Genomic DNA, 23217 nt, shown 5'->3' with positions numbered 1-23217 from the left:
AGTGCTTTTAATATTCTTTCTTTGTGTTGTGCATTTGTGTTTTAACCATTATGTAACAGGAGGAATTTCTCTTCTGGTCCAATCTATTTGGACTTTTGTAGGCTTCTTGTATGCCTATGGATATCTCTTTTTTTAGGTTAGGGAGTTTTCTTCTATGATTTTGTTGAAGATATTTACTGGTCCTTTGAGCTGGGAGTCTTCACTCTGTTCTATACCTATTATCCTTAGGTTTGATCTTCTCATTGTGTCCTGGAATTCCTATATGTTTTGGACTAGGAGCTTTTTGTGTTTAACATTATCTTTGACAGTTGTGTCGATGTTTTCTATGGTATCTTCTGCCCCTAAGATTCTCTCTTCCATCTCTTGTATTCTGTGGTGATGCTTGTATCTATGGCTCCTTGTCTCTTCCTTAGGTTTTCTATATCCAGGGTTGTCTCCCTTTTTGCTTTCTTTATTGTTTCTATTTCCATTTTCAATTCCTTTACCTGTTTGGTTGTATTTTCCTGTAATTCTTTCAGGGATTTTTGTGTTTCCTCTCTAAGGGCTTCTACTTGTTTACTTGTGTTTTCCTGCATTTCTTTAAGGGAGTTCTTTATGTCTTTCTTAAAGTCCTCTATCATTATCAAAAAATGTGATTTTTAAATCTAAGTCTTGCTTTTCTGGTGTGTTTAGATATACAGTATTTTCTTTGGTGGGAGAACTGGGCTCTGATGATGCCAAGTAGTCTTGGTTTCTGTTCCTTAGGTTCCTGGACTTGCCTCTAGCCATTGGGTTGTCTCTGGAGTTTGCTTGTCTTGCTATTTCTGAGAGTGACTTGACCCTGCTGTAGGCCTCTGTGTCAGCACTCCTGTAGAACTGTTTTCCTGTTTTCTTTCAGCCTTTCCTGAGAACAGGTGCTCTGATTTCAGGTGTGTCAGCGCTGCTGGAGACTGTCTTTCAGCTCTAGGCATGGGCAGGAATCAAAGGGTCCTGCCCTTGATTGTTCCTAGGTCCTTGCACCCAGCAGGCACAGTTGGCACTAGGAGATTCCTTCTTGGGTCTGGACTGTGAGCAGAGGGTAGTCTCCTCTGACTTCTCAGGAGTGTTCACACTTCTGAGGGTCCAGCTTTCTCCCCCACGGGATTTGGGTGCAGGGAGCTGTTTGGCTGGTTCAGTTCGGTCCTGGGCACAGACCAGAACCATGGGTACTGGCAGCTGTCTGTTCCTATATCCCTGTGTCCAGAGACACTGTGCAGTTTCACCTTGGACTAGGGATGTGAGCAGATGTGTTCAGAGGGGGCAGTCTGTCCTACGGTCTCAGGATGTCTCTATTATTTTCTTCTGTTTAGTTTTAGTAGTTTATATGTTTCGAATTGTGCATTTAATCTAATTTATCTATTTGCTGACATCCATTTATTAATAGTACCTGTCATAGTCAGAGTTTGTTGATATTTTTTTCTTTTAATTTTACTTTTCTTGGATATTGTATCAATTTGCACCCACGCCCCATACCCCTTTCCCATTTCCCCTGCTTCTATAAGGATGCTCCCACTCCCATCCACCCACTCCAACCTCAGTACTCTGGCATTACCCTACGTTGGAGAAACAAGCCTTCACAGGACCAAGGGTTTTTCCTCCTACTGATGCTAGACAATGCCATCCTCTGCTACATATGCGGCTGGACCCATGGGTCCCTCCATGTGTACTCATTGGTTGGTGGTTTAGTTTGTAGGAGCTTTGGTAGGGTCTGGTTGGTTGATATTGTTGTTCTTCCTATGGTGTTGTAAACCCCTTCAGCTCCTTCAGTCTTTTCTCTAACTCCTCCATTGGGGTCCCCTTGTCCAATCCAGTGGTTGCCTGTAACCATCCTCATCTGTATCAGTAAGGCTCTGACAGAGGCTCTCAGGAGACACCCATATCTGGCTCCTGTCAGCAATAGTGACTGCGTTTGGTGGCAGCGTATGGGATGGAAACCCAGATAGGGCAATGTCTGGATGACCTTTTCTACAGTCCCTGTATTTCCTCCTGTGAAATTTAGTAGATTTTTTAAATGAAGATTCTCTATTTCTATATGCCTGTAGGACAATATTTTTAAATACTAGTTGTTTTTTTTTTAATAATCATTTTCACCAGTTCAATTGGGTTCACTTACAAAAGAGATTCGTACCTGTAATTCTGGAAATTCCCTCCTCAACCCCCACAGGTACATTTGAGTGCTTAGACTAGATTGTATTTACATTATATTGGGCCCATTGACAGTTTTTCTGTGTCTTTACCACCTGAACTGAAATGCCACCAGTGACAAAACTTGCTGAAGCTTTTTTGTTGCTGACATGCAAACCCATAGTCATGACTTAATTTCAAAATACTTAGAAAAATCTGGCTGTCAGACTCCAGTTTTATATACTATAGTTTGTATCTGTTGTTAGCTATGATTGTTGTTGTTGTTGTTGTTGTTTCCTTTCTCCTCCTCCTCCCCTCCTCCTCCTCTTCTTCTTCTTCCTCCTCTTCCTCTTCTTCCTCCTCCTCTTCCTCCTCCTCTTCTTCTATAATTTGGCAACAAAAAAAAAACTTTTACATCTGGTCCAATTTTGAAATCAGGAAATATGTATTAGTTCTTCCTTTTTGTTTTTCTGGTCCTAAAGTTTGCCAATGTTCACCAAACACAGATGAACTAGTTGGCTTGGGTTGCCAGACTTCTTATAAGTTTGCTATTATAAACACTTTTTAATTTAGAAAGAACTAAAAGTTAATTGCCTAAGAATTTGGCAGTTAACATGCAGTTTTTTTTTTTTTTTTTGCTGTACTAAATTTTTTTTTTTTTTATTAACTTGAGTATTTCTTATATACATTTCGAGTGTTATTCCCTTTCCCGGTTTCCGGGCAAACATCCCCCTCCCCCCTCCCCTTCCTTATGGGTGTTCCCCTCCCAACCCTCCCCCCATTGCCGCCCTCCCCCCATAGACTAGTTCACTGTGGGTTCAGTCTTAGCAGGACCCAGGGCTTCCCCTTCCACTGGTGCTCTTACTAGGATATTCATTGCTACCTATGGGGTCAGAGTCCAGGGTCAGTCCATGTATAGTCTTTAGGTAGTGGCTTAGTCCCTGGAAGCTCTGGTTGCTTGGCATTGTTGTACTTTTGGGGTCTCGAGCCCCTTCAAGCTCTTCCAGTTCTTTCTCTGATTCCTTCAATAGGGGACCTATTCTCAGTTCAGTGGTTTGCTGCTGGCATTCGCCTCTATATTTGCTGTATTCTGGCTGTGTCTCTCAGGAGCGATCTACATCCGGCTCCTGTCGGTCTGCACTTCTTTGCTTCATCCATCTTGTCTAATTGGGTGGCTGTATATGTATGGGCCACATGTGGGGCAGGCTCTGAATGGGTGTTCCTTCAGTCTCTGTTTTAATCTTTGCCTCTCCCTTCCCTGCCAAGGGTATTCTTTTTCCTCATTTAAAGAAGGAGTGAAGCATTCACATTTTGATCTTCCGTCTTGAGTTTCGTTTGTTCTAGGGATCTAGGGTAATTCAAGCATTTGGGCTAATAGCCACTTATCAATGAGTGCATACCATGTATGTCTTTCTGTGATTGGGTTAGCTCACTCAGGATGATATTTTCCAGTTCCAACCATTTGCCTACGAATTTCATAAACTCGTTGTTTTTGATAGCTGAGTAATATTCCATTGTGTAGATGTACCACATTTTCTGTATCCATTCCTCTGTTGAAGGGCATCTGGGTTCTTTCCAGCTTCTGGCTATTATAAATAAGGCTGCGATGAACATAGTGGAGCACGTGTCTCTTTTATATGTTAAGGCATCTTTTGGGTATATGCCCAAGAGAGGTATAGCTGGATCCTCAGGCAGTTCAATGTCCAATTTTCTGAGGAACCTCCAGACTGATTTCCAGAATGGTTTTACCAGTCTGCAATCCCACCAACAATGGAGGAGTGTTCCTCTTTCTCCACATCCTCGCCAGCATCTGCTGTCACCTGAGTTTTTGATCTTAGCCATTCTCACTGGTGTGAGGTGAAATCTCAGGGTTGTTTTGATTTGCATTTCCCTTATGACTAAAGATGTTGAACATTTCTTTAGGTGTTTCTCAGCCATTCGGCATTCCTCAGCTGTGAATTCTTTGTTTAGCTCTGAACCCCATTTTTTAATAGGGTTATTTGTTTCCCTGCGGTCTAACTTCTTGAGTTCTTTGTATATTTTGGAAATAAGGCCTCTATCTGTTGTAGGATTGGTAAAGATCTTTTCCCAATCTGTTGGTTGCCGTTTTGTCCTAACCACAGTGTCCTTTGCCTTACAGAAGCTTTGCAGTTTTATGAGATCCCATTTGTCGATTCTTGATCTTAGAGCATAAGCCATTGGTGTTTTGTTCAAGAAATTTTTTCCAGTGCCCATGTGTTCCAGATGCTTCCCTAGTTTTTCTTCTATTAGTTTGAGTGTGTCTGGTTTGATGTGGAGGTCCTTGATCCACTTGGACTTAAGCTTTGTACAGGGTGATAAGGATGGATCGATCTGCATTCTTCTACATGTTGCCCTCCAGTTGAACCAGCACCATTTGCTGAAAATACTATCTTTTTTCCATTGGATGGTTTTGGCTCCTTTGTCAAAAATCAAGTGACCATAGGTGTGTGGGTTCATTTCTGGGTCTTCAATTCTATTCCATTGGTCTATCTGTCTGTCTCTGTACCAATACCATGCAGTTTTTATCACTATTGCTCTGTAATACTGCTTGAGTTCAGGGATAGTGATTCCCCCTGAAGTCCTTTTATTGTTGAGGATAGCTTTAGCTATCCTGGGTTTTTTGTTATTCCAGATGAATTTGCAAATTGTTCTGTCTAACTCTTTGAAGAATTGGATTGGTATTTTGATGGGGATTGCATTGAATCTGTAGATTGCTTTTGGTAAAATGGCCATTTTTACCATATTAATCCTGCCAATCCATGAGCATGGGAGATCTTTCCATCTTCTGAGGTCTTCTTCAATTTCTTTCCTCAGTGTCTTGAAGTTCTTATTGTACAGATCTTTTACTTGCTTGGTTAAAGTCACACCGAGGTACTTTATACTATTTGGGTCTATTATGAAGGGTGTCGTTTCCCTAATTTCTTTCTCGGCTTGTTTCTCTTTTGTATAGAGGAAGGCAACTGATTTATTTGAGTTAATTTTATACCCAGCCACTTTGCTGAAGTTGTTTATCAGCTTTAGTAGTTCTCTGGTGGAACTTTTGGGATCACTTAAATATACTATCATGTCATCTGCAAATAGTGATATTTTGACCTCTTCTTTTCCGATCTGTATCCCTTTGATCTCCTTTTGTTGTCTGATTGCTCTGGCTAGAACTTCAAGAACTATATTGAATAAGTAGGGAGAGAGTGGGCAGCCTTGTCTAGTCCCTGATTTTAGTGGGATTGCTTCAAGTTTCTCTCCATTTAGTTTAATGTTAGCAACTGGTTTGCTGTATATGGCTTTTACTATGTTTAGGTATGGGCCTTGAATTCCTATTCTTTCCAGGACTTTTATCATGAAGGGGTGTTGAATTTTGTCAAATGCTTTCTCAGCATCTAATGAAATGATCATGTGGTTCTGTTCTTTCAGTTTGTTTATATAATGGATCACGTTGATGGTTTTCCTTATATTAAACCATCCCTGCATGCCTGGGATGAAGCCTACTTGATCATGGTGGATGATTGTTTTGATGTGCTCTTGGATTCGGTTTGCCAGAATTTTATTGAGTATTTTTACGTCGATATTCATAAGGGAAATTGGTCTGAAGTTCTCTTTCTTTGTTGTGTCTTTGTGTGGTTTAGGTATAAGAGTAATTGTGGCTTCGTAGAAGGAATTCGGTAGGGCTCCATCTGTTTCAATTTTGTGGAATAGTTTGGATAGTATTGGTATGAGGTCTTCTATGAAGGTTTGATAGAATTCTGCACTAAACCCGTCTGGACCTGGGCTCTTTTTGGTTGGGAGACCTTTAATGACTGCTTCTATTTCCTTAGGAGTTATGGGGTTCTGTTCCTGATTTAACTTCGATACCTGGTATCTGTCTAGGAAATTGTCCATTTCCTGAAGATTTTCAAATTTTGTTGAATATAGGTTTTTATAGTAAGATCTGATGATTTTTTGAATTTCCTCTGAATCTGTAGTTATGTCTCCCTTTTCATTTCTGATTTTGTTAATTTGGACGCACTCTCTGTGTCCTCTCGTTAGTCTGGCTAAGGGTTTATCTATCTTGTTGATTTTCTCAAAGAACCAACTTTTGGTTCTGTTGATTCTTTCTATGGTCCTTTTTGTTTCTACTTGGTTGATTTCAGCTCTGAGTTTGATTATTTCCTGCCTTCTACTCCTCCTGGGTGTATTTGCTTCTTTTTGTTCTAGAGCTTTTAGGTGTGCTGTCAAGCTGCTGACATATGCTCTTTCCTGTTTCTTTCTGCAGGCACTCAGCGCTATGAGTTTTCCTCTTAGCACAGCTTTCATTGTGTCCCATAAGTTTGGGTATGTTGTATCTTCATTTTCATTAAATTCTAAAAAGTTTTTAATTTCTTTCTTTATTTCTTCCTTGACCAGGTTATCATTGAGTAGAGCATTGTTCAATTTCCACGTATATGTGGGCATTCTTCCCTTATTGTTATTGAAGACCAGTTTTAGGCCGTGGTGGTCCGATAGCACGCATGGGATTATTTCTATCTTTCTGTACCTGTTGAGGCCCGTTTTTTGACCAATTATATGGTCAATTTTGGAGAAAGTGCCATGAGGAGCTGAGAAGAAGGTATATCCTTTTGCTTTAGGATAGAATGTTCTATAAATATCTGTTAAGTCCATTTGGCTCATGACTTCTCTTAGTCTGTCGACATCACTGTTTAATTTCTGTTTCCATGATCTGTCCATTGATGAGAGTGGGGTGTTGAAATCTCCCACTATTATTGTGTGAGGTGCAATGTGTGTTTTGAGCTTTAGTAAGGTTTCTTTTACGTATGTAGGTGCCCTTGTATTTGGGGCATAGATATTTAGGATTGAGAGTTCATCTTGGTGGATTTTTCCTTTGATGAATATGAAGTGTCCTTCCTTATCTTTTTTGATGACTTTTAGTTGGAAATTGATTTTATTTGATATTAGAATGGCTACTCCAGCTTGCTTCTTCTGACCATTTGCTTGGAAAGTTGTTTTCCAGCCTTTCACTCTGAGGTAGTGTCTGTCTTTGTCTCTGAGGTGTGTTTCCTGTAGGCAGCAGAATGCAGGGTCCTCGTTGCATATCCAGTTTGTTAATCTATGTCTTTTTATTGGGGAGTTGAGGCCATTGATATTGAGAGATATTAAGGAATAGTGATTATTGTTTCCCTTCATATTCATATTTGGATGTGAGGTTATGTTTGTGTGCTTTCATTCTCTTTGTTTTGTTGCCAAGACGATTAGTTTCTTGCTTCTTCTAGGGTATAGCTTGCCTCCTTATGTTGGGCTTTACCATTTATTATCCTTTGTAGTGCTGGATTTGTAGAAAGATATTGTGTAAATTTGGTTTTGTCATGGAATATCTTGGTTTCTCCATCAATATTAATTGAGAGTTTTGCAGGATACAGTAACCTGGGCTGGCATTTGTGTTCTCTTAGGGTCTGTATGACATCAGTCCAGGATCTTCTGGCCTTCATAGTTTCTGGCGAGAAGTCTGGTGTGATTCTGATAGGTCTCCCTTTATATGTTACTTGACCTTTTTCCCTTACTGCTTTTAATATTCTTTCTTTATTTTGTGCGTTTGGTGTTTTGACAATTATGTGACGGGAGGTGTTTCTTTTCTGGTCCAATCTATTTGGAGTTCTGTAGGCTTCTTGTATGTCTATGGGTATCTCTTTTTTTAGGTTAGGGAAGTTTTCTTCTATGATTTTGTGGAAGATATTTACTGGTCCTTTGAGCTGGGAGTCTTCACTCTCTTCTATACCTATTATCCTTAGGTTTGATCTTCTCATTGAGTCCTGGATTTCCTGTATGTTTTGGACCAGTAGCTTTTTCCGCTTTACATTATCTTTGAAGGTTGAGTCAATGATTTCTATGGAATCTTCTGCTCCTGAGATTCTCTCTTCCATCTCTTGTATTCTGTTGGTGAAGCTTGTATCTACAGCTCCTTCTCTTCTTTTGGTTTTCTATATCCAGGGTTGTTTCCATGTGTTCTTTCTTGATTGCTTCTATTTCCATTTTTAATTCCTTCAACTGTTTGATTGTGTTTTCCTGGAATTCTTTCAGGGATTTTTGCGATTCCTCTCTGTAGGCTTCTACTTGTTTATTAATGTTTTCCTGTGTTTCCCTAAGTGTGTTCATGTCTTTCTTGAAGTCCTCCAGCATCATGATCAAATATGATTTTGAAACTAGATCTTGCTTTTCTGGTGTGTTTGGATATTCCATGTTTGTTTTGGTGGGAGAATTGGGCTCCGATGATGGCATGTAGTCTTGGTTTCTGTTGCTTGGGTTCCTGCGCTTGCCTCTCGCCATCAGATTATCTCTAGTGTTACTTTGTTCTGCTATTTCTGACAGTGGCTAGACTGCCCTATAAGCCTGTGTGTCAGGAGTGCTGTAGACCTGTTTTCCTCTCTTTCAGTCAGTTATGGGGACAGAGTGTTCTGCTTTCGGGCGTGTAGTTTTTCCTCTCTACAGGTCTTCAGCTGTTCCTGTGGGCCTGTGTCTTGAGTTCACCAGGCAGCTTTCTTGCAGCAGAAAATTTGGTCTTACCTGTGGTCCCGAGGCTCAGGTTCGCTCGTGGGGTGCTGCCCAGGGGCTCTCTGCAGCGGCAGCAACCAGGAAGACCTGTGCCGCCCCTTCCGGGAGCTTCAGTGCACCAGGGTTCCAGATGGTCTTTGGCTTTTTCCTCTGGCGTCCGAGATGTGTGTGCAGGGAGCAGTCTCTTCTGGTTTCCCAGGCCTGTCTGCCTCTCTGAAGGTTTAGCTCTCCCTCCCACGGGATTTGGGTGCAGAGAACTGTTTATCCGGTCTGTTTCTTTCAGGTTCAGGTGGTGTCTCAGGCAGGTGTCCTGCTGCTCCTGGGCCCTCCCCCACGGGAGCCCAGAGGCCTTATACAGTTTCCTCTTGGGCCAGGGATGTGGGCAGGGGTGAGCAGTGTTGGTGGTCTCTTCCGCTCTGCAGCCTCAGGAGTGCCCACCTGACCAGGCGGTTGGGCCTCTCTCTCAACATGCAGTTTTGTGTGTTTCTTCTGTTGTTGGTTGCAATTTGGAGAAATATACTTCTTACTGATGGCTACTTCTAAAACAGTTGCTTTAACCCCGAGATTCAGCCACACTGCACAGTGGTAATTCCTCTGGTGATTTGTCCTTTTCATTTATCTATCTCTGCGTACACTCATACCTTTACCCAGTTCATTATGGCTTTAGGTCATCTGTAATTCTCCCATCAGCTGTAACCATTCAATTTTGTCATTTTTATGACTTTTTTTTCTTTTCTTTTTTTCAGAGCTGGGGACCGAACCCAGGGCCTTGCGCTTGCTAGGCAAGCGCTCTACCACTAAGCTAAATCCCCAACCCCAACTTTTTTATTTTTATTGCAACTATGTGTCTCCTTTTGTAGACTGTAGCATCTGAGTCTTTTTCATATTTTTTACTCCTATATCCTCGGTACATAAAATTTAATGAGCAAAGAAAAATGAATGGTATAACTTTTTTTTTGTTTTGTAGCCGAGAAACACACAAGATTGCAGTATTTTACGTTGCTGAAGGACAAGAAGATAAATACTCCATTCTCACCAATATAGGAGGAAGCCAAGCATATGAAGATTTTGTTGCTGGCCTTGGTTGGGAGGTATTGTTATACCAGCCATTGTTTTATATTTAGCAATGTCACAATATCAATCCACAGATATCAGAAAGCAGTCAATCCCTCATATAAAATATTGGAATACTTATATAAAATAATGTATATCCTCCTATATAATATAAGGTAATTTAAAGTTACTTTTGCCTGGTAGTCTAAATACTGTCTATTCTGCTGCTGTGCTATACTGTTTAAGAACCAGTTACAAAAGGGACTGGAAAGATGGGTCAGTTAGTTCAGTGCTTACCTAGTGAGCGTGAAGACCTGAGGTTGGATCCCCAAGACCTGTGTAAAGCACTGGAGAGCAGAGACAAACAAACTCTGAGAGCTTGCTAGCTAGGCTGCTAGCTAAATCCACAAACTCCAGATTCAACAAGTAACTTTGATTTTGATAAGTTTATATTTAATGCAGTATAGTCGAAATAATATCCTTGGTAGCCATTTAAACTTTGAATAAATTTTTTTCTTATAGTTGACAGTTATTTCACAGACTTGCACTGAAGGTATCTGGTACAGTTGCTGAAGACCATTGCACTAGACTATAAACTTAGAGAGGACTGGCACTTCTTACCTACTTATGCACTTAATGCCAGCATTTTCCAGGGTCATTCCCACTTGGTGTGTGTTCTGAGGGTTACCAGTTAGTTTACCTTGTGTGAATTATAGAAGCTCTCTTGGCCTGTATGTTTATTTCTCACAGGTAATATACTTTGTTACCCAGCAAAGATGACAAGGGTATATTTAAAAATGCCTTGAAAATTATTTTTAAAACAAAATGTGGATTTTCTGTGTGGGAGAACAATAGAGTCATTACTAAAAGTAAGAGCTACATGAGAAGAAGAGCAAATTGGAAGGACTCATATATACCTTCTGATTTCAGATTTTACTACTAAACAATATTAATGAAGACAATGTAGGATAGATCTGCAGATCAGTGGAATGCAATAGAATACAGAAATAAGCCCACAAGTCTACAGTTAACTGAATTCCGACCTATACCATGCACTAGAGAAGGATTAATCTTTTCAACAAATGTTACTGATGTAACCTAATAGCCATATGCCTGCCAGAGAAGAAGGAAGATAACGGAGGGGGAAGGAGGAAGAGGAGGAGAGGAAGAAGGAAGGAAGAAGTAGTGGTGGTATTTGTTGTAGTAGTAGTCGTCGTCGTCACTGTCTCGTCATCAGGGGCCTGAAGAGATGATTTAGCAGTTGAGAGTTTGATTCCCAGCACCCATGTTGGGAGCCTCAAAACTGCCTATAAACTCAAGTTCCAGAGCACCCAACAACCCTCTTCTACCTTCTGTAGGTACTTGCAGTCATATGCACATAACCCCCAACACACACTCACTTTCTCTCCCTCTCCAACAACAAAGGAATACACACATAATCAAAACTAAAGTAATTTTAAATGAAATCAGATCACATTATATTAAAAGAATTAACTCAAAATAGATCGAAGTCAAAATTATAAAACACTTAGATAATATAGGTGCAGATACTAATGACCGTAGAGTTGGCAGAGATTTCTTATAGATAAGGCTCTAATTGCATGAGCAAGAAGGAAAATAGTATTCATCAAAATTAAACCTGTTGTGCTTTAAAGGACACCATCAGCAAAGTAAAAGAACTCCACAGATTGGGGAAAATTCTTGCAGGTCATGTATTTGAGAAGAGATTTGTACATAGAATATTTACACTTGATCTTAGCCAAAAGGCAGAGAAGTGATACATAGAATATTTAAAGAACTTATACAAATTAAAAGGTAGAATATTTTTTAAAAGTCCAAGGTCTATACTAGTGAACATGCCCACATAAATGGAATTTCACAAAATTTCCCTAGATGAAAAACAATAGGCAGTCAGCAGCTGTTGGTAAAAGAAAAAAATGCAGATACCACTGTGTGAAATAATGCAAATGGACTAATGTTTGAAATCCTTCAGTTAAAAAAAACTGGCCACAGGACTATAGGGTATTACTCTAAAGATAGGCAAGTGCCCAATGAATCTGTGAAAAAGACTCTTGACATCATTAGCATCAGGAAACTAAAGAAAACAACAATGAGTTTCTGTTCACACCCAGCAGGATGATTAGAAAAAAAGTCAGGGGGGTTGGGGATTTAGCTCAGTGGTACAGCGCTTAAGGCCCTGGGTTCGGTCCCCAGCTCCGGGGGAAAAAAAAAAAGTCATATGGTAACTTTGGTAGGATTTAGAGCAATCTGAATTCTCACGTTCTGCTCTAGGAGACATAGTTTGAGTAGTTAAAGAGAGAGCTGACATATGTCCAAGTTTGGGTTACTATTGCTATGATGAAACACCATGGCCAAAGCAACTTGGGGAAGAAAGAGTTCATTTGGTTTTCACTGCCATGTCACTGTTCATCAATGAAGAAAGTCAGGACAGAAACTCAAACACGGCAGAAACATGAAGGCAGGAGCTGATGCAGAGGCCATGACTAGGGAAAGGGGACATGTTCCTTACTGGTTTGCTCTGCCTGCTTTCTTATAGAACCAAGGACTGCCAGTCCAAGGATGGTACCACCCAAAATGAGCTGAGCTCTCTCCCATCAATCACTAATTAAGAAAATACGCTGCAGTCAGATCTTATGGTGGCATTTTCTCAATTAAGGTTTCCTCCTTTCAGATTACTTTAGCTTGTGTTGGGTTGACAGAAAACGACACCATGTAACAAAATAGTTCTTGTGTGTGCTAACCAAGAAAAACAAAAGCTTAAGCTTATAAAATCTTACATAGATGTGTTCACTGCTGCATAATAACCAAAGGTGAGAAAACCCATATGAATGCCCATATATGAACGAATGGATAAATAAATATAGTATCCCATACAAGCAAGTATTTGCTATAAAAAGTACTGTAGGGGGGCTGGGGATTTAGCTCAGTGGTAGAGCGCTTACCTAGGAAGCGCAAGGCCCTGGGTTCGGTCCCCAGCTCCGAAGAAAAGAACAAAAAAAAAAAAAAAAAGTAATGTAGGGTTGGGGATTTAGCTCAGTGGCAGAGCGCTTGCCTAGAAAGCGCAAGGCCCTGGGTTCGGTCCTCAGCTCCGAAAAAAAGAAAGAAAAAAAAAAAGTACTGTAGTGCTTCATTTTGTTTGTCAATCTGATGGGATTTAGAATCACCATGGGGAAAAAAATTTCTGGACATGAGGAGCCATTTAAATTAATGAGGTAGAAAACTCCACTCTAAATTTTTGTGGCATTCTGTGGGCTGGGAATCTCAGATTGAGTAAAAAAGAAAGCAACTGAGTACAGCATTCATTGCTGTCTGTGGAAGATTGCAGTCTTCCTAATTGTGGATACAAATGTTCCTCAGCTGAAGAAGCCAATAACCTAAAACTATATAGGTAAACAACAGCTCTTCTAAAACCAAAGAACAAGGAAATGGTCCCTTAGAAAAACTGCCTATCTATGTCAAAGGTCAAATAGGGCGCCTAGACTTCCATCATCACAGCAATGAGAAGCTCCCCACACTGAGGTACTAGCAGATCGAGTGAGAAAAGGCAAAGAAAGCCAATGTTTTTCAGCTCTTACTAGAACAACATTACCTTAGCTTCTGAGTGTCAGAGAGGTCCAGGAAATCAGCCAGTCCTACAACCCTGATACTAATATATATTGTGTATTGTATCATGACCTAAAATGTTTCCAGATCTTTATACAGATCAATTGATATTTTTTAAATGTACTTAAGTGCAGTTAAATTTTGTGATTGTTTTTTCACATTTTTTTATTCTAGGCGGTAATGGGTACTTGACTAGGAAGCTGCAGAGTCATGAAGTGAAACACTCTAGCTGCCTTAAGAGGCATGCATCATAGGTTTTTCAGGTTAGAGTCCATGGCTTCTGGCACACTGTATGCCTTTCAGTTCCTAAGAAACCTAGGTTCTCCCTCAGGCAGTGAAGCCTTCAGGCTGCATGTATTTCTCTGTATGTTTCCTTAGAAGTCAAGGGAACATGGGAGCTTCACGAGACAATTGGTCTCAAACATTAGTTTTGTGTGCCCTGCGTAATTTGCAAGCATCATTGTATCCTGGCAACTACAAATGTATTGATCCTGGCAATTGCCAATATATTGTTTCTGAGAAGGCTATAAAAAGTCTGATTGCTCTAAATAAAAAGTGTCACAGCCTTAGTCTTGGTCTGGCCCCTCTCTAACTGCAGCCTGGTTTAATTCTCCAATGGGCCATATTAGGTAACCTTGGCCTGCTGAGTAAGTGCAAGTGCTTACAGGAAAGCAGTTTTGTGAATACATACGAGATATCTAATTGATCATAATGTGAGTTGGCATTGTTTTATTACCCAATGTCATTTCAGATGTGATTTTTACTCTGACCTTAGTGTCCCAAAGCCTTTATAGTTCACTGTTAATACCTAGTTACCTAACATAAGGGTCACAGTAAACAGTAGTTGATTTCATTTTTAATTAATTAGCTCCTACTAATTAGAGACCCTTAAATACTATTTTAAAAACAGACTGAGGTGAACAAATCACCCTAATAAAGTTATCACTTGGTATCTGTGGGGATTGGTTCCAGACACCCTTCAGATGCCAAAATTCACAATACTCAGATCCTTTATATAAAATGATAGCATAGTACACATTTTTCCAAATAATATATGAATTACTTATAATACCCAATAAAATATAAACAGTTTTATCCGTGGATGGTGGCACATGCCTCTGATCCCAGCACTTGGAAGGTAGAGACAGAACAGAATTCAAGGCCAGCCTAAGCTAGGTGAGACCCAAAATAAAATAATTATTTTAATGCTCTATTATTTAGAAAATATTAATAGCAAGAGATAAAGCTTTGTGCCTGTTCAGTAAAAGCTTACTTTTGTCTGAATACTTTCAGTTTAAAGTTGGTTGAATCTGTACATGTGGGCCCCTTAGACGTAGAGAGCAGCTGTAGTGGATTTTTGGCTGATAGCATACAAAAGACTTACTCCTTTCCCCGCTTCATTGAAAATTTATTTTTTTCACTTATATATTCTGCTTATGGTTTCCCCTCCCTCTACTTCTTCCCACATCCCCTCTCATCCAGATCACCACTTTCTATCTAGGGGATAATAACAAAATGTAATATAATAAAAAAACAAACCCTACCACATCAGAACAAAAATAAACAGAAGGAAAACAGCCTAAGAGAGGGCACAAGAAACAGACACTCACTCACACAGTCAAGAATACCATAAAAAACATGAAACTGGAAGCCATCATATATATGTACAAATGACCTGTAGAGTAAAACAGGAGAGATTTTTTTTAAAGGAGAAAATGAAAAAAAGTCCTGACATGACACTATGAGGCAAGGACCCTCCAGAGATGTCTATCTGTGAGTTTGCTTTCTTGCGGCTATCTGCCTTTGGGCATGCAGCCTCCCCTTAGAGTAGTTTGTTTCCCAGTCTGTTTTCCAGACTTTCTTGGAGAAAACTAAATTTTACTTTGCAAGTGGTTATCAATTGGAGACTGATTCTGAGTTTGCGATGGGGTACATGTCCATTTCTTTTAGCGCTACGACTCCATCTGCTGCAGGCCCCGTACATGCCACCTCAGTCTCTGAGTTCAGATGTGGCTCAACCTTACTGATGAGAAGACCTTGTTTGCCTGGTGTCCTCTTCTCTTCTGTGGGCTTCACTGAGGTTTGAGGGACGAGATATGATGGAGACAACCTGCTTAGGACTGGGTGTTCCAAGGTGTCTCCCTCTCTGCACATGGTCCAACACTGGCTCCTGTCTGCTGCAGGAGGAAGCTCTTCTGATGGTGTCTGAGCAAGGCACTCATCTAGGGATATAACAGAATGAAAACACCTTATTCCTGATGCTTTTGTAAAGTGAAGTTTTTCTTTTTCAACAATTTTAAGGTTTTTTTTTTTTGTTAATTTTTACGTAGTTCTTCACTGATTCTAGGTAAACCTTACAAATCACTGTGGCTTCATGGGAGGACTGCAGAAGAACAAAAGCACTGGACTGACCACTCCATATTTTGCTACCTCTACAGTAGAAGTAATATTTCATGTATCTACAAGAATGCCTTCTGAATCTGATGACTCTCTGACCAAAAAAGTAAGTGCTAAGGGGAAAAAAATTAAGTCATATTAGTTAAGAAAAGCAATACGTAAAATACTAACATTCAGTTGGTCGAGCCCTGTTTATAGGTGAAAAATTTGTTTCCAATGCCAGCTTCAAAACCAGGATCATTGTGTAGTAAATTGGATTACATTACAAAAAATGTAATGATGTGATTGTACGTTACTGCCTCACTACTGAGCCAATCCTCTTCATCACTAAATCCCTATATTTGTCAACCTGTAAACCTGCTACTTTATATCCTTGGGCCTTAATTCCCATGTCTTCCTTCTTGACTTCATCAACTGAATTATTATTTTTGGTTTGCTATTGTTGTTATTGTTGTTATTGTTGTTGTTCATTTGTTACATGTCACTTGTTTTTCTGTTTGTTTGTAGACATAGTTTTTGCTATGCAACCCAAACTGTCCCTGAATTCATTATCCTTTTGCCCAGTCTCTTGAATGGTGGAATTATAGGTGTATATTAAAACAAACCTGGGTCTTATTCTATTTCATGTATTTGATTTTTAAATTCTGCACATATGAATTCATGTTTTCTCTATTTAGATTATTTTACTTAGTATAATTTCCTTCAGGTTCTCCCATGCTGCAGCAAATGGCAGAATTCTTTTTAAAGCTAATTAACGTTTCATCACATACACATATATCACATTTCCTTTATCCATTGCCATGAATGAATGTTATCCTGGTTTCATTCCTGTTGTAAAAAAACTTAGGGAAGAAAGATTCTATTTTAGTTCACAATTCCAAGTTACAGTCCATCCTTGTGTGGAAATCAAGGCCGGAATTTCAAATACTATCCACAGTAAAGAACAGAGAGCAATGAATACACACGTGCTCGCCCACTTGCTTGCTTCTGCTTAGCTTAACTTCTCCAGACTTACAAACTTCAGCAAGCCCCATCTAGGGAATGGTGCCTCCCACAGAAGACCTCCCCACGTGAGTTTATTTAATTAAGACAATTTCACATAGTCATGCCCCCAGGTCAACCCAATACAGACACTCCTTCACTGAGACTTTTTTCTCAGATAATTATAGATTATGTCAAGTTGATAATTAAAGCTAGCTATCACAGATTATAGAATGTTTCCATTTCCTAGTTAGGAATATGCTACAAGAAACCTGGGAGTGCAGACACCTTCATGATGTCTTAGCCTATTTCACTTTGTCAACCTAACACAGCCTACAGTCATTTGAGAAGAGAGCATGTATTAAGGAATTGCCTAGATCAGATTAGCCTGTGAACATGTCTTTGGAAGAGACAGTCCTTATTAACTGATAGAGGAGGGCCCAGCCCACTCTGGGCAGCACTATCCTAGGCAGGTGGTTTGGGATAAATATGAAAACCCACTAAAAGTGGACTTCTTAAGTGAGCCAGCAGGGAGTATTTCCCATGGTTCTTGCTGCATTTTCTTTACTGTGAGATGTTCATGCTTGAATTCTTGCCCCGATTTCCTTCAGTGATAAATTGTAAGCTGAAAGCTAAAATAAATCCTTTCGTCCTTTTAAGTTGCATTGTTTGATCACAGCAACAGAAATGAAACTAGAACAAGTGGTGATTTAACCTCCTTTCAGTATATACACAGAATAGTGATTGTTCATATGCAGTTCTTTTATTTAATCATTCTCTATACCATTTTCCATAATAGCTTGATTTCCACACATTGCACCAGTTATGAATGAGCGCACCCTTTTCCCATACTCTCAGCAGCATTTACCTCTTTTTTTTAAGAGCCTTTCAGCAAATCTTGTATTGGCTTCAATTCTACACTCTTTGAATAACTTCCCCGATATTGACCACTTACCTTTCTATATACCTCTTTGGTGTAACTTCTCTTAGGAGAAATACATGTTCTAGTCCTTTGCCCAATTTTTTTTATTAAATTATTTTATTTATTTACATTCCAGCCATTGCCTCCCTCCCAGTCCCCCCTCCCACAGTTCCTCATCCCATTCCTCCCCACCCCTTGCCTCTGAGAGGCTGTTCCCTACCCCCTACCAGGGGCCTCAAGTCTCAGGATTAGGCTCTTCCCCACTGAGGCCTGACCAGCAGTCCTCTGTTATTTATGTGCCAGGGACTTCGAACCAGCCCCTTTATGCTACAGAGTGGGTGGCTCTGTCTCTGGGAGCTCCCTGGGGTCTGGGCTGATTGAACTGCTGGTCTTCCTATGGGGTCACCCTCCCCTTCAGCTTCTTCAGTCCTTTTCCGAATTCAACCATAAGGGTCCCCAAGTTAAGTCCAATGGTTGGGTGTACGTATCTGTGTCTGTCTCAGTCAGCTGCTGGTTCGGCCTCTCAGAGGACAGCCATGCTAGACTCCTGTCTATAAGCACATCATAACATCATAGCATCACTAATAATGTCAGGCCTTGGAGCCCTGGCCCATTTTGATCATCTGTTCATTTTTCTGCTTATTGAGTTGTAAATGTAAATATTTTTCCTATTAACCCTTTATTAGATATGTGTTTTGCAGGTTGTTTTTTTCCAAGTTAGTAGGTTGCCTTTTTACTTTGTTCATTTTGGTTTTATAGTATAGATATTTGATGTAAGAAACAAAAATTATTGCTCAAGCCAGTGTCAAGCTATCCTTATTATATTTTCAAGACTTAGATTTAGGGAATGGTGGAAAATACAAGTCTCACTCATTAGTTTGCATGTGGAAATCTAGGTTTCCTGTTCCATTTATTGAAAATGTTATCTTTCCTCACATATATTATTGGGATCCATGTTGAAACATTTGTACTTATTTACACGTTTTCTATTCTGTTACCTTGGTATCAGATCTATTTTTATGACAGTACCATCTTGATTACTGTGTGTTTGTCTTAATTTTTTTCCATGAATTCTGACTTAAAATTCCTTTGTTATTTCCTGAATTATTATAGTGTCAGTAAGACAATAAGCATCAGAAACAGGCCTCAAAAGGAAGAAAAGAGGGAAAAAACCCTTTCTCTGACTTTCACCTACCCCATTTCTACCCAAAGCAAACTATAGATACTAATCAGCTCTTGCCTTGGAACTAGCCATAAGTCAATAGTCTAGACTACAAGCAAATCATGAGACCCCCATTTCAGAAGAGCTCCCACTCCATCCCCATGGGGAAAGAATGTTTCACACAGAGAACAAGAAGAATCAGCAGACAGTCTTCAGGCTTTACTGAGTTCCTCCCGACTCCACCCATTAACAGTAGTCATATTCTTAGTCCAGAGACATTTCTGCAGTGTTTCATGGCTGTCCCATGCAGTCTCCATAGAAACCCAAAGGACAGTGTTCAGACAGTGTCTGGATAGCCAAACACACATGGGTTCCCAGAGAATGGCATTGCCAGAAACAGCGTGGAAGCTCTCCACGCCTTCTTCATATCTTACCCCATTCCTCTCTAATGCCTTATCTCGATTGCCAGCTTCATTGGATTTGGAGAGAGTTCTGGAGTCATTTAACTAAGGAAGGAAGACTTGACTCCTCCCCAAAATGCCATATATTCTCTAGGCTGCAGTTTCTGACTAAAAAAACAGAAGCCAATTAAGTGCTGGGGTTTCATTTTCTCTGCTTTCTGCTCAGCACTGAGGATCCAGTCTTTACCACCACTGTTTCTTTCCTGTTGTAATAGACTGTATTTTTCTGATACATAAAGCAAATAAACCCTTCCCATAAGCTGCTTTCTATCAGGTATTTGGTCAAATTTAATTAACTAGTGCAGCAGTGATTCTCCACCTTTTTTTTTTAATGTAATAATTTGTTTAACTTCAAAAACATTTCAGCATTCTAAACACACACACACACACACACACACACACACACACAAAATAACAGAATGTTGTAAATTGCGTTTAGGTACAGAGGGCTCTTGAACTTCCATTGATGTAGTAGTTCTTCGCTTTGCTGACAACAATGAGTTCTACAGTTTCTTTTAAAAGTTTAAAATCTACTGCACTTAACTAAAGGAAAACTCCAAGCACTTCTCATGCCAGCTGACTGCTCCCCACCCCCGCCTCCTCAACCAAGAATGTCAGCAGAATGCTATGCCACTGTGTACAAAAACAAGACTCCCTGAAGCTAAACGGATGCCCACCGCAGTGTCAACTGGTCCAGCCTCACAGTGCATGCCCTGAGCTATGGCCCCTTCCAAAAGGCATCTTCCCCACACAGCCTCCCTGCTAAACAAGAAGCTTCACGAATCTGTCTGGGTTGTTTTGTTCTCTTTACAAACTGTAGGTATGCACAGTTGACAACTCAGGATTTCTAGCCAATAGCCATATAGTTAATGTTAGGTTTTAAATTTCGGCACGGACAGACACACCCAGACACCATGGATCCACGTGGAGAGGTTTAATGAGAGAAGAGTAGAAGAACGGAAAGGAGGGCAAGGACCGTAAAGAACAAAGAGCAAGGGAGTGGGGAAAGAGGGGGAGGAGGGGCAAGCAGCCCCTTATAGAGTCAGGCACAGCTGTCTGTTGCTAGGTGACTGTGGGGCAGAGCACCTGCTGCCAGGTGGCTATGGGGGCGGAGCTTAGACAGAATACCAACAGTTAACACTACCTTACTAATTGAGAACAAAGTGCCAGAAACATCTTCAAATGACTTGTCACACCAATAGCAAAGTGCACTGAGTGAGGAGGACACGAGAGTGCCTTTTCATTTTAACAATGTTTGGAGCTATATACAACTTTGATACAGTTTCAGGGTGCTCTGGACACCCATGGCCACTTCATATATAAACCACTGACACTTTGAGAAACTACAATATGATCGTGATCAAATTTTGTAATTAAACCTAACAAGGGCAATAGACATGACTCAAATAAGAGATGCATCAATCACAGCGCTCCCCTACTGTAAGGTGTTCACGAGGAGACAGAGTTTTTATTCATCTCCTTCCCCCTCTTCCCCTTTCCCCTTCCCCTCTTCTTCCACCTTTTCTGGGCAACTTTAGTAGGACCCTTGGCACCATCTGGACTTACAGTCAGCAGCATCCTTCTCATTCTTCACCCTCAGCATTGCTGCCTTGGTAATGTAAGGCTGCTTTTCACTTTTAGGTTATTCCACGTCTTACCAGCTTTTTTGCCACATCGCCAATGGAGATGCCAGGGTTTGTAGATTTGATCTCAGGGGGCGAAATTTGGAGCAGAATAAGAGAAGTCCAGACGGAGGTCTTTAGGAGCATTCAGGTCCTTCTTGCCTTCTTTAGCTGGCCCATAGTCTTTCATCTTCCGATCATAGCATATTTTATCCGCGTTTGGCATTTCATCAAACTTGGATTTCTCTTTGCTAGACTTCCACCTCTCAGAGCACTTCTTGGAAAACTCTGCAAAATTGACTGGAACCTCTGGGTTTTTCTTCTTATGTTTTTCCCTGCATGTCTGCACGAAGAAGGCATAGGCAGACATCTTGCCCTTTGGTTTCTTGGGATCATCTTAGCCATTCTGACTGTATTGTTCGCTAGTCTGGGCAGTGCAGGGCACGAAGCATGGCTCAACGCTCCCCAGCTTTTCGCTAGCTGGCAGTTCTATACCTTCTTAATGCTGCAACCCTTTCATACTGTTCCTCATGTTGTGGTGATCCCCAACCATAAAATTATTTCATTGCTACTTCACAACTGTAACTTTGCTATTATTATGAATTATATATAATGTAAATATCTGATAGACAGGATATCTGATATATGACCCCAAAGGGATCAAGACCCACAGGTTGAGAGCCTCTGTAATATAGTGTCTCTTATCCTATATTCTTTATAATTCCCTATAATAAACCAGTGAATATATTCTGGATTTTGTGGTCAGTGAAGCACATTTGTTGACACCACCACCACCCCCAAAAGAATAAGGTTTTGAGAACTTTGATTTATAGTTAGTGTCAGAAGCACAAATAAAACAACAGACTTTGGCTTTTGAAGAGTAGCAATGTTCGGAACTTGGTTCTTTAACACTGTCTATAGATAGAATTGGCTGGAGGACACCCAGCTGTTCTCTGTTGTTTGAGCATTGCTTGCGTAGCTCACACCTTGTGTCAGAAGCTTGATATTGAGTGAGAGTAAGGAAAACCTAATTCAAGGTTAGGTCTGCAGACATACCTGTAATTTTGTAATATAATTTCAAGTCAGAGAGTGTGACACATTAACTGTTTTTTCATTCTTATCACTGCTTTAGATAGTAAGGTTGTCTGTAGTTCTGTATGAATTACAGGATTAGTTTTTCTGTTTCTCAAGAAAGCTATTGTGATTTTGGTAAGGATTAGCAAAATCAGTATTGTAGTGAATAGTATTGATATTTTAACAATAACAGTTCTGTGGCTTCATGAACACAAGGTATCTTTCTATTTGTATATCCCTTAGTTTCTTCATAAGTTCTAGGTGTTCCGGAACATACAGCATTCTCCAGTCTGCAGATAAACTTATTTCTCAGTTCATCTCTCACTCATGTCATCACCTCTCCCTCCTATTCCAAATTCTCCAAACTTACTTTCTGCCTCTAAAATTTGCCAATTCTAGAATAAGTAGGGGCATATAATATCTGTCCTTTTGTGCTGTCTTATTTAGCCAGATATTTTAAGGTTTTATGCGTGTCATAGCACACATTAGAATTTCATTCTTTTATATGGCCAGCTATCTAATTGTATGTACTACATTTAATCTACATATTTGCTCATAGACATTTGGGTTGCGTCCACCTCTTGTTATTGTGAATAATACTGCGGTAAACATTGGCATACTGTTTAGATGCTGGTTTTTAATTCATTTTGGCTGTATACCTATATTGTTGGGTTCTGTACACACTGTATGTAGAACTATCTGAAGACGTGCAATATCAGCTGTACCACTTTCCATGTCAAGCATGCACAGTGGTCTCAGCCTTTCCACACCACCATCAACACTTGTTAGGAAAAAAAAAAGCTGTAGACATCATAATAGCTACAAAGCGGTTATTTTTGCTTGTTTTTGTTTGTTTGTTTGTTTGTTTGTTTGTTTTGGAATAATTTATCTGTCTATCCCAGACTTTTGAACTCACTGTGCAGCACACACTTACAGTCCCCCTGCCTCTCCCTTTTCACCACCATGCCTGTCCCAAAGTGGCTATTTCCTTGTAGTTTTAATTCAGATTTTTATAATACCGGGTAATAGTGAACGTGTTCTCAAGTGTATACTGACCACTTCTTTACACACTTTAGAGAAATGTCTTTCCAAGTCCTTTACTCATTTGTTTGTTATTTTTCTTATGTTCTTATAGAAGTTCTTTATATATTATAGACATTAGTCCCTTGTCTAATATATGGTTGATCAATATGGACTCAAATTTAATTGTGCCACCTCTGCTTTTAATATCAATCCAAG

At 40.1% G+C, this 23217-nt stretch overlaps 1 protein-coding gene across 1 annotated transcript in view; it reads left to right on the top strand.

The window, feature by feature from the left end:
* Ralgapa1 (Ral GTPase activating protein catalytic subunit alpha 1) overlaps positions 1-23217 on the top strand; it is a 274933-nt gene that overhangs the window by 191502 nt on the left and 60214 nt on the right. The window contains exons 35-36 of the mRNA NM_020083.4: positions 9650-9773; positions 15707-15862. Of these exons, the coding sequence (NP_064468.4) occupies positions 9650-9773; positions 15707-15862 (280 nt within the window). The remainder of the gene's footprint in view (positions 1-9649; positions 9774-15706; positions 15863-23217) is intronic.

Source organism: Rattus norvegicus, chromosome 6 (assembly GCF_036323735.1).
Source record: "Rattus norvegicus strain BN/NHsdMcwi chromosome 6, GRCr8, whole genome shotgun sequence".
Lineage (NCBI taxonomy): Eukaryota > Metazoa > Chordata > Mammalia > Rodentia > Muridae > Rattus > Rattus norvegicus.
The sequence above is the reverse complement of the archived record's forward strand: the minus strand, read 5'-3'. Positions and strand labels throughout refer to the sequence as shown.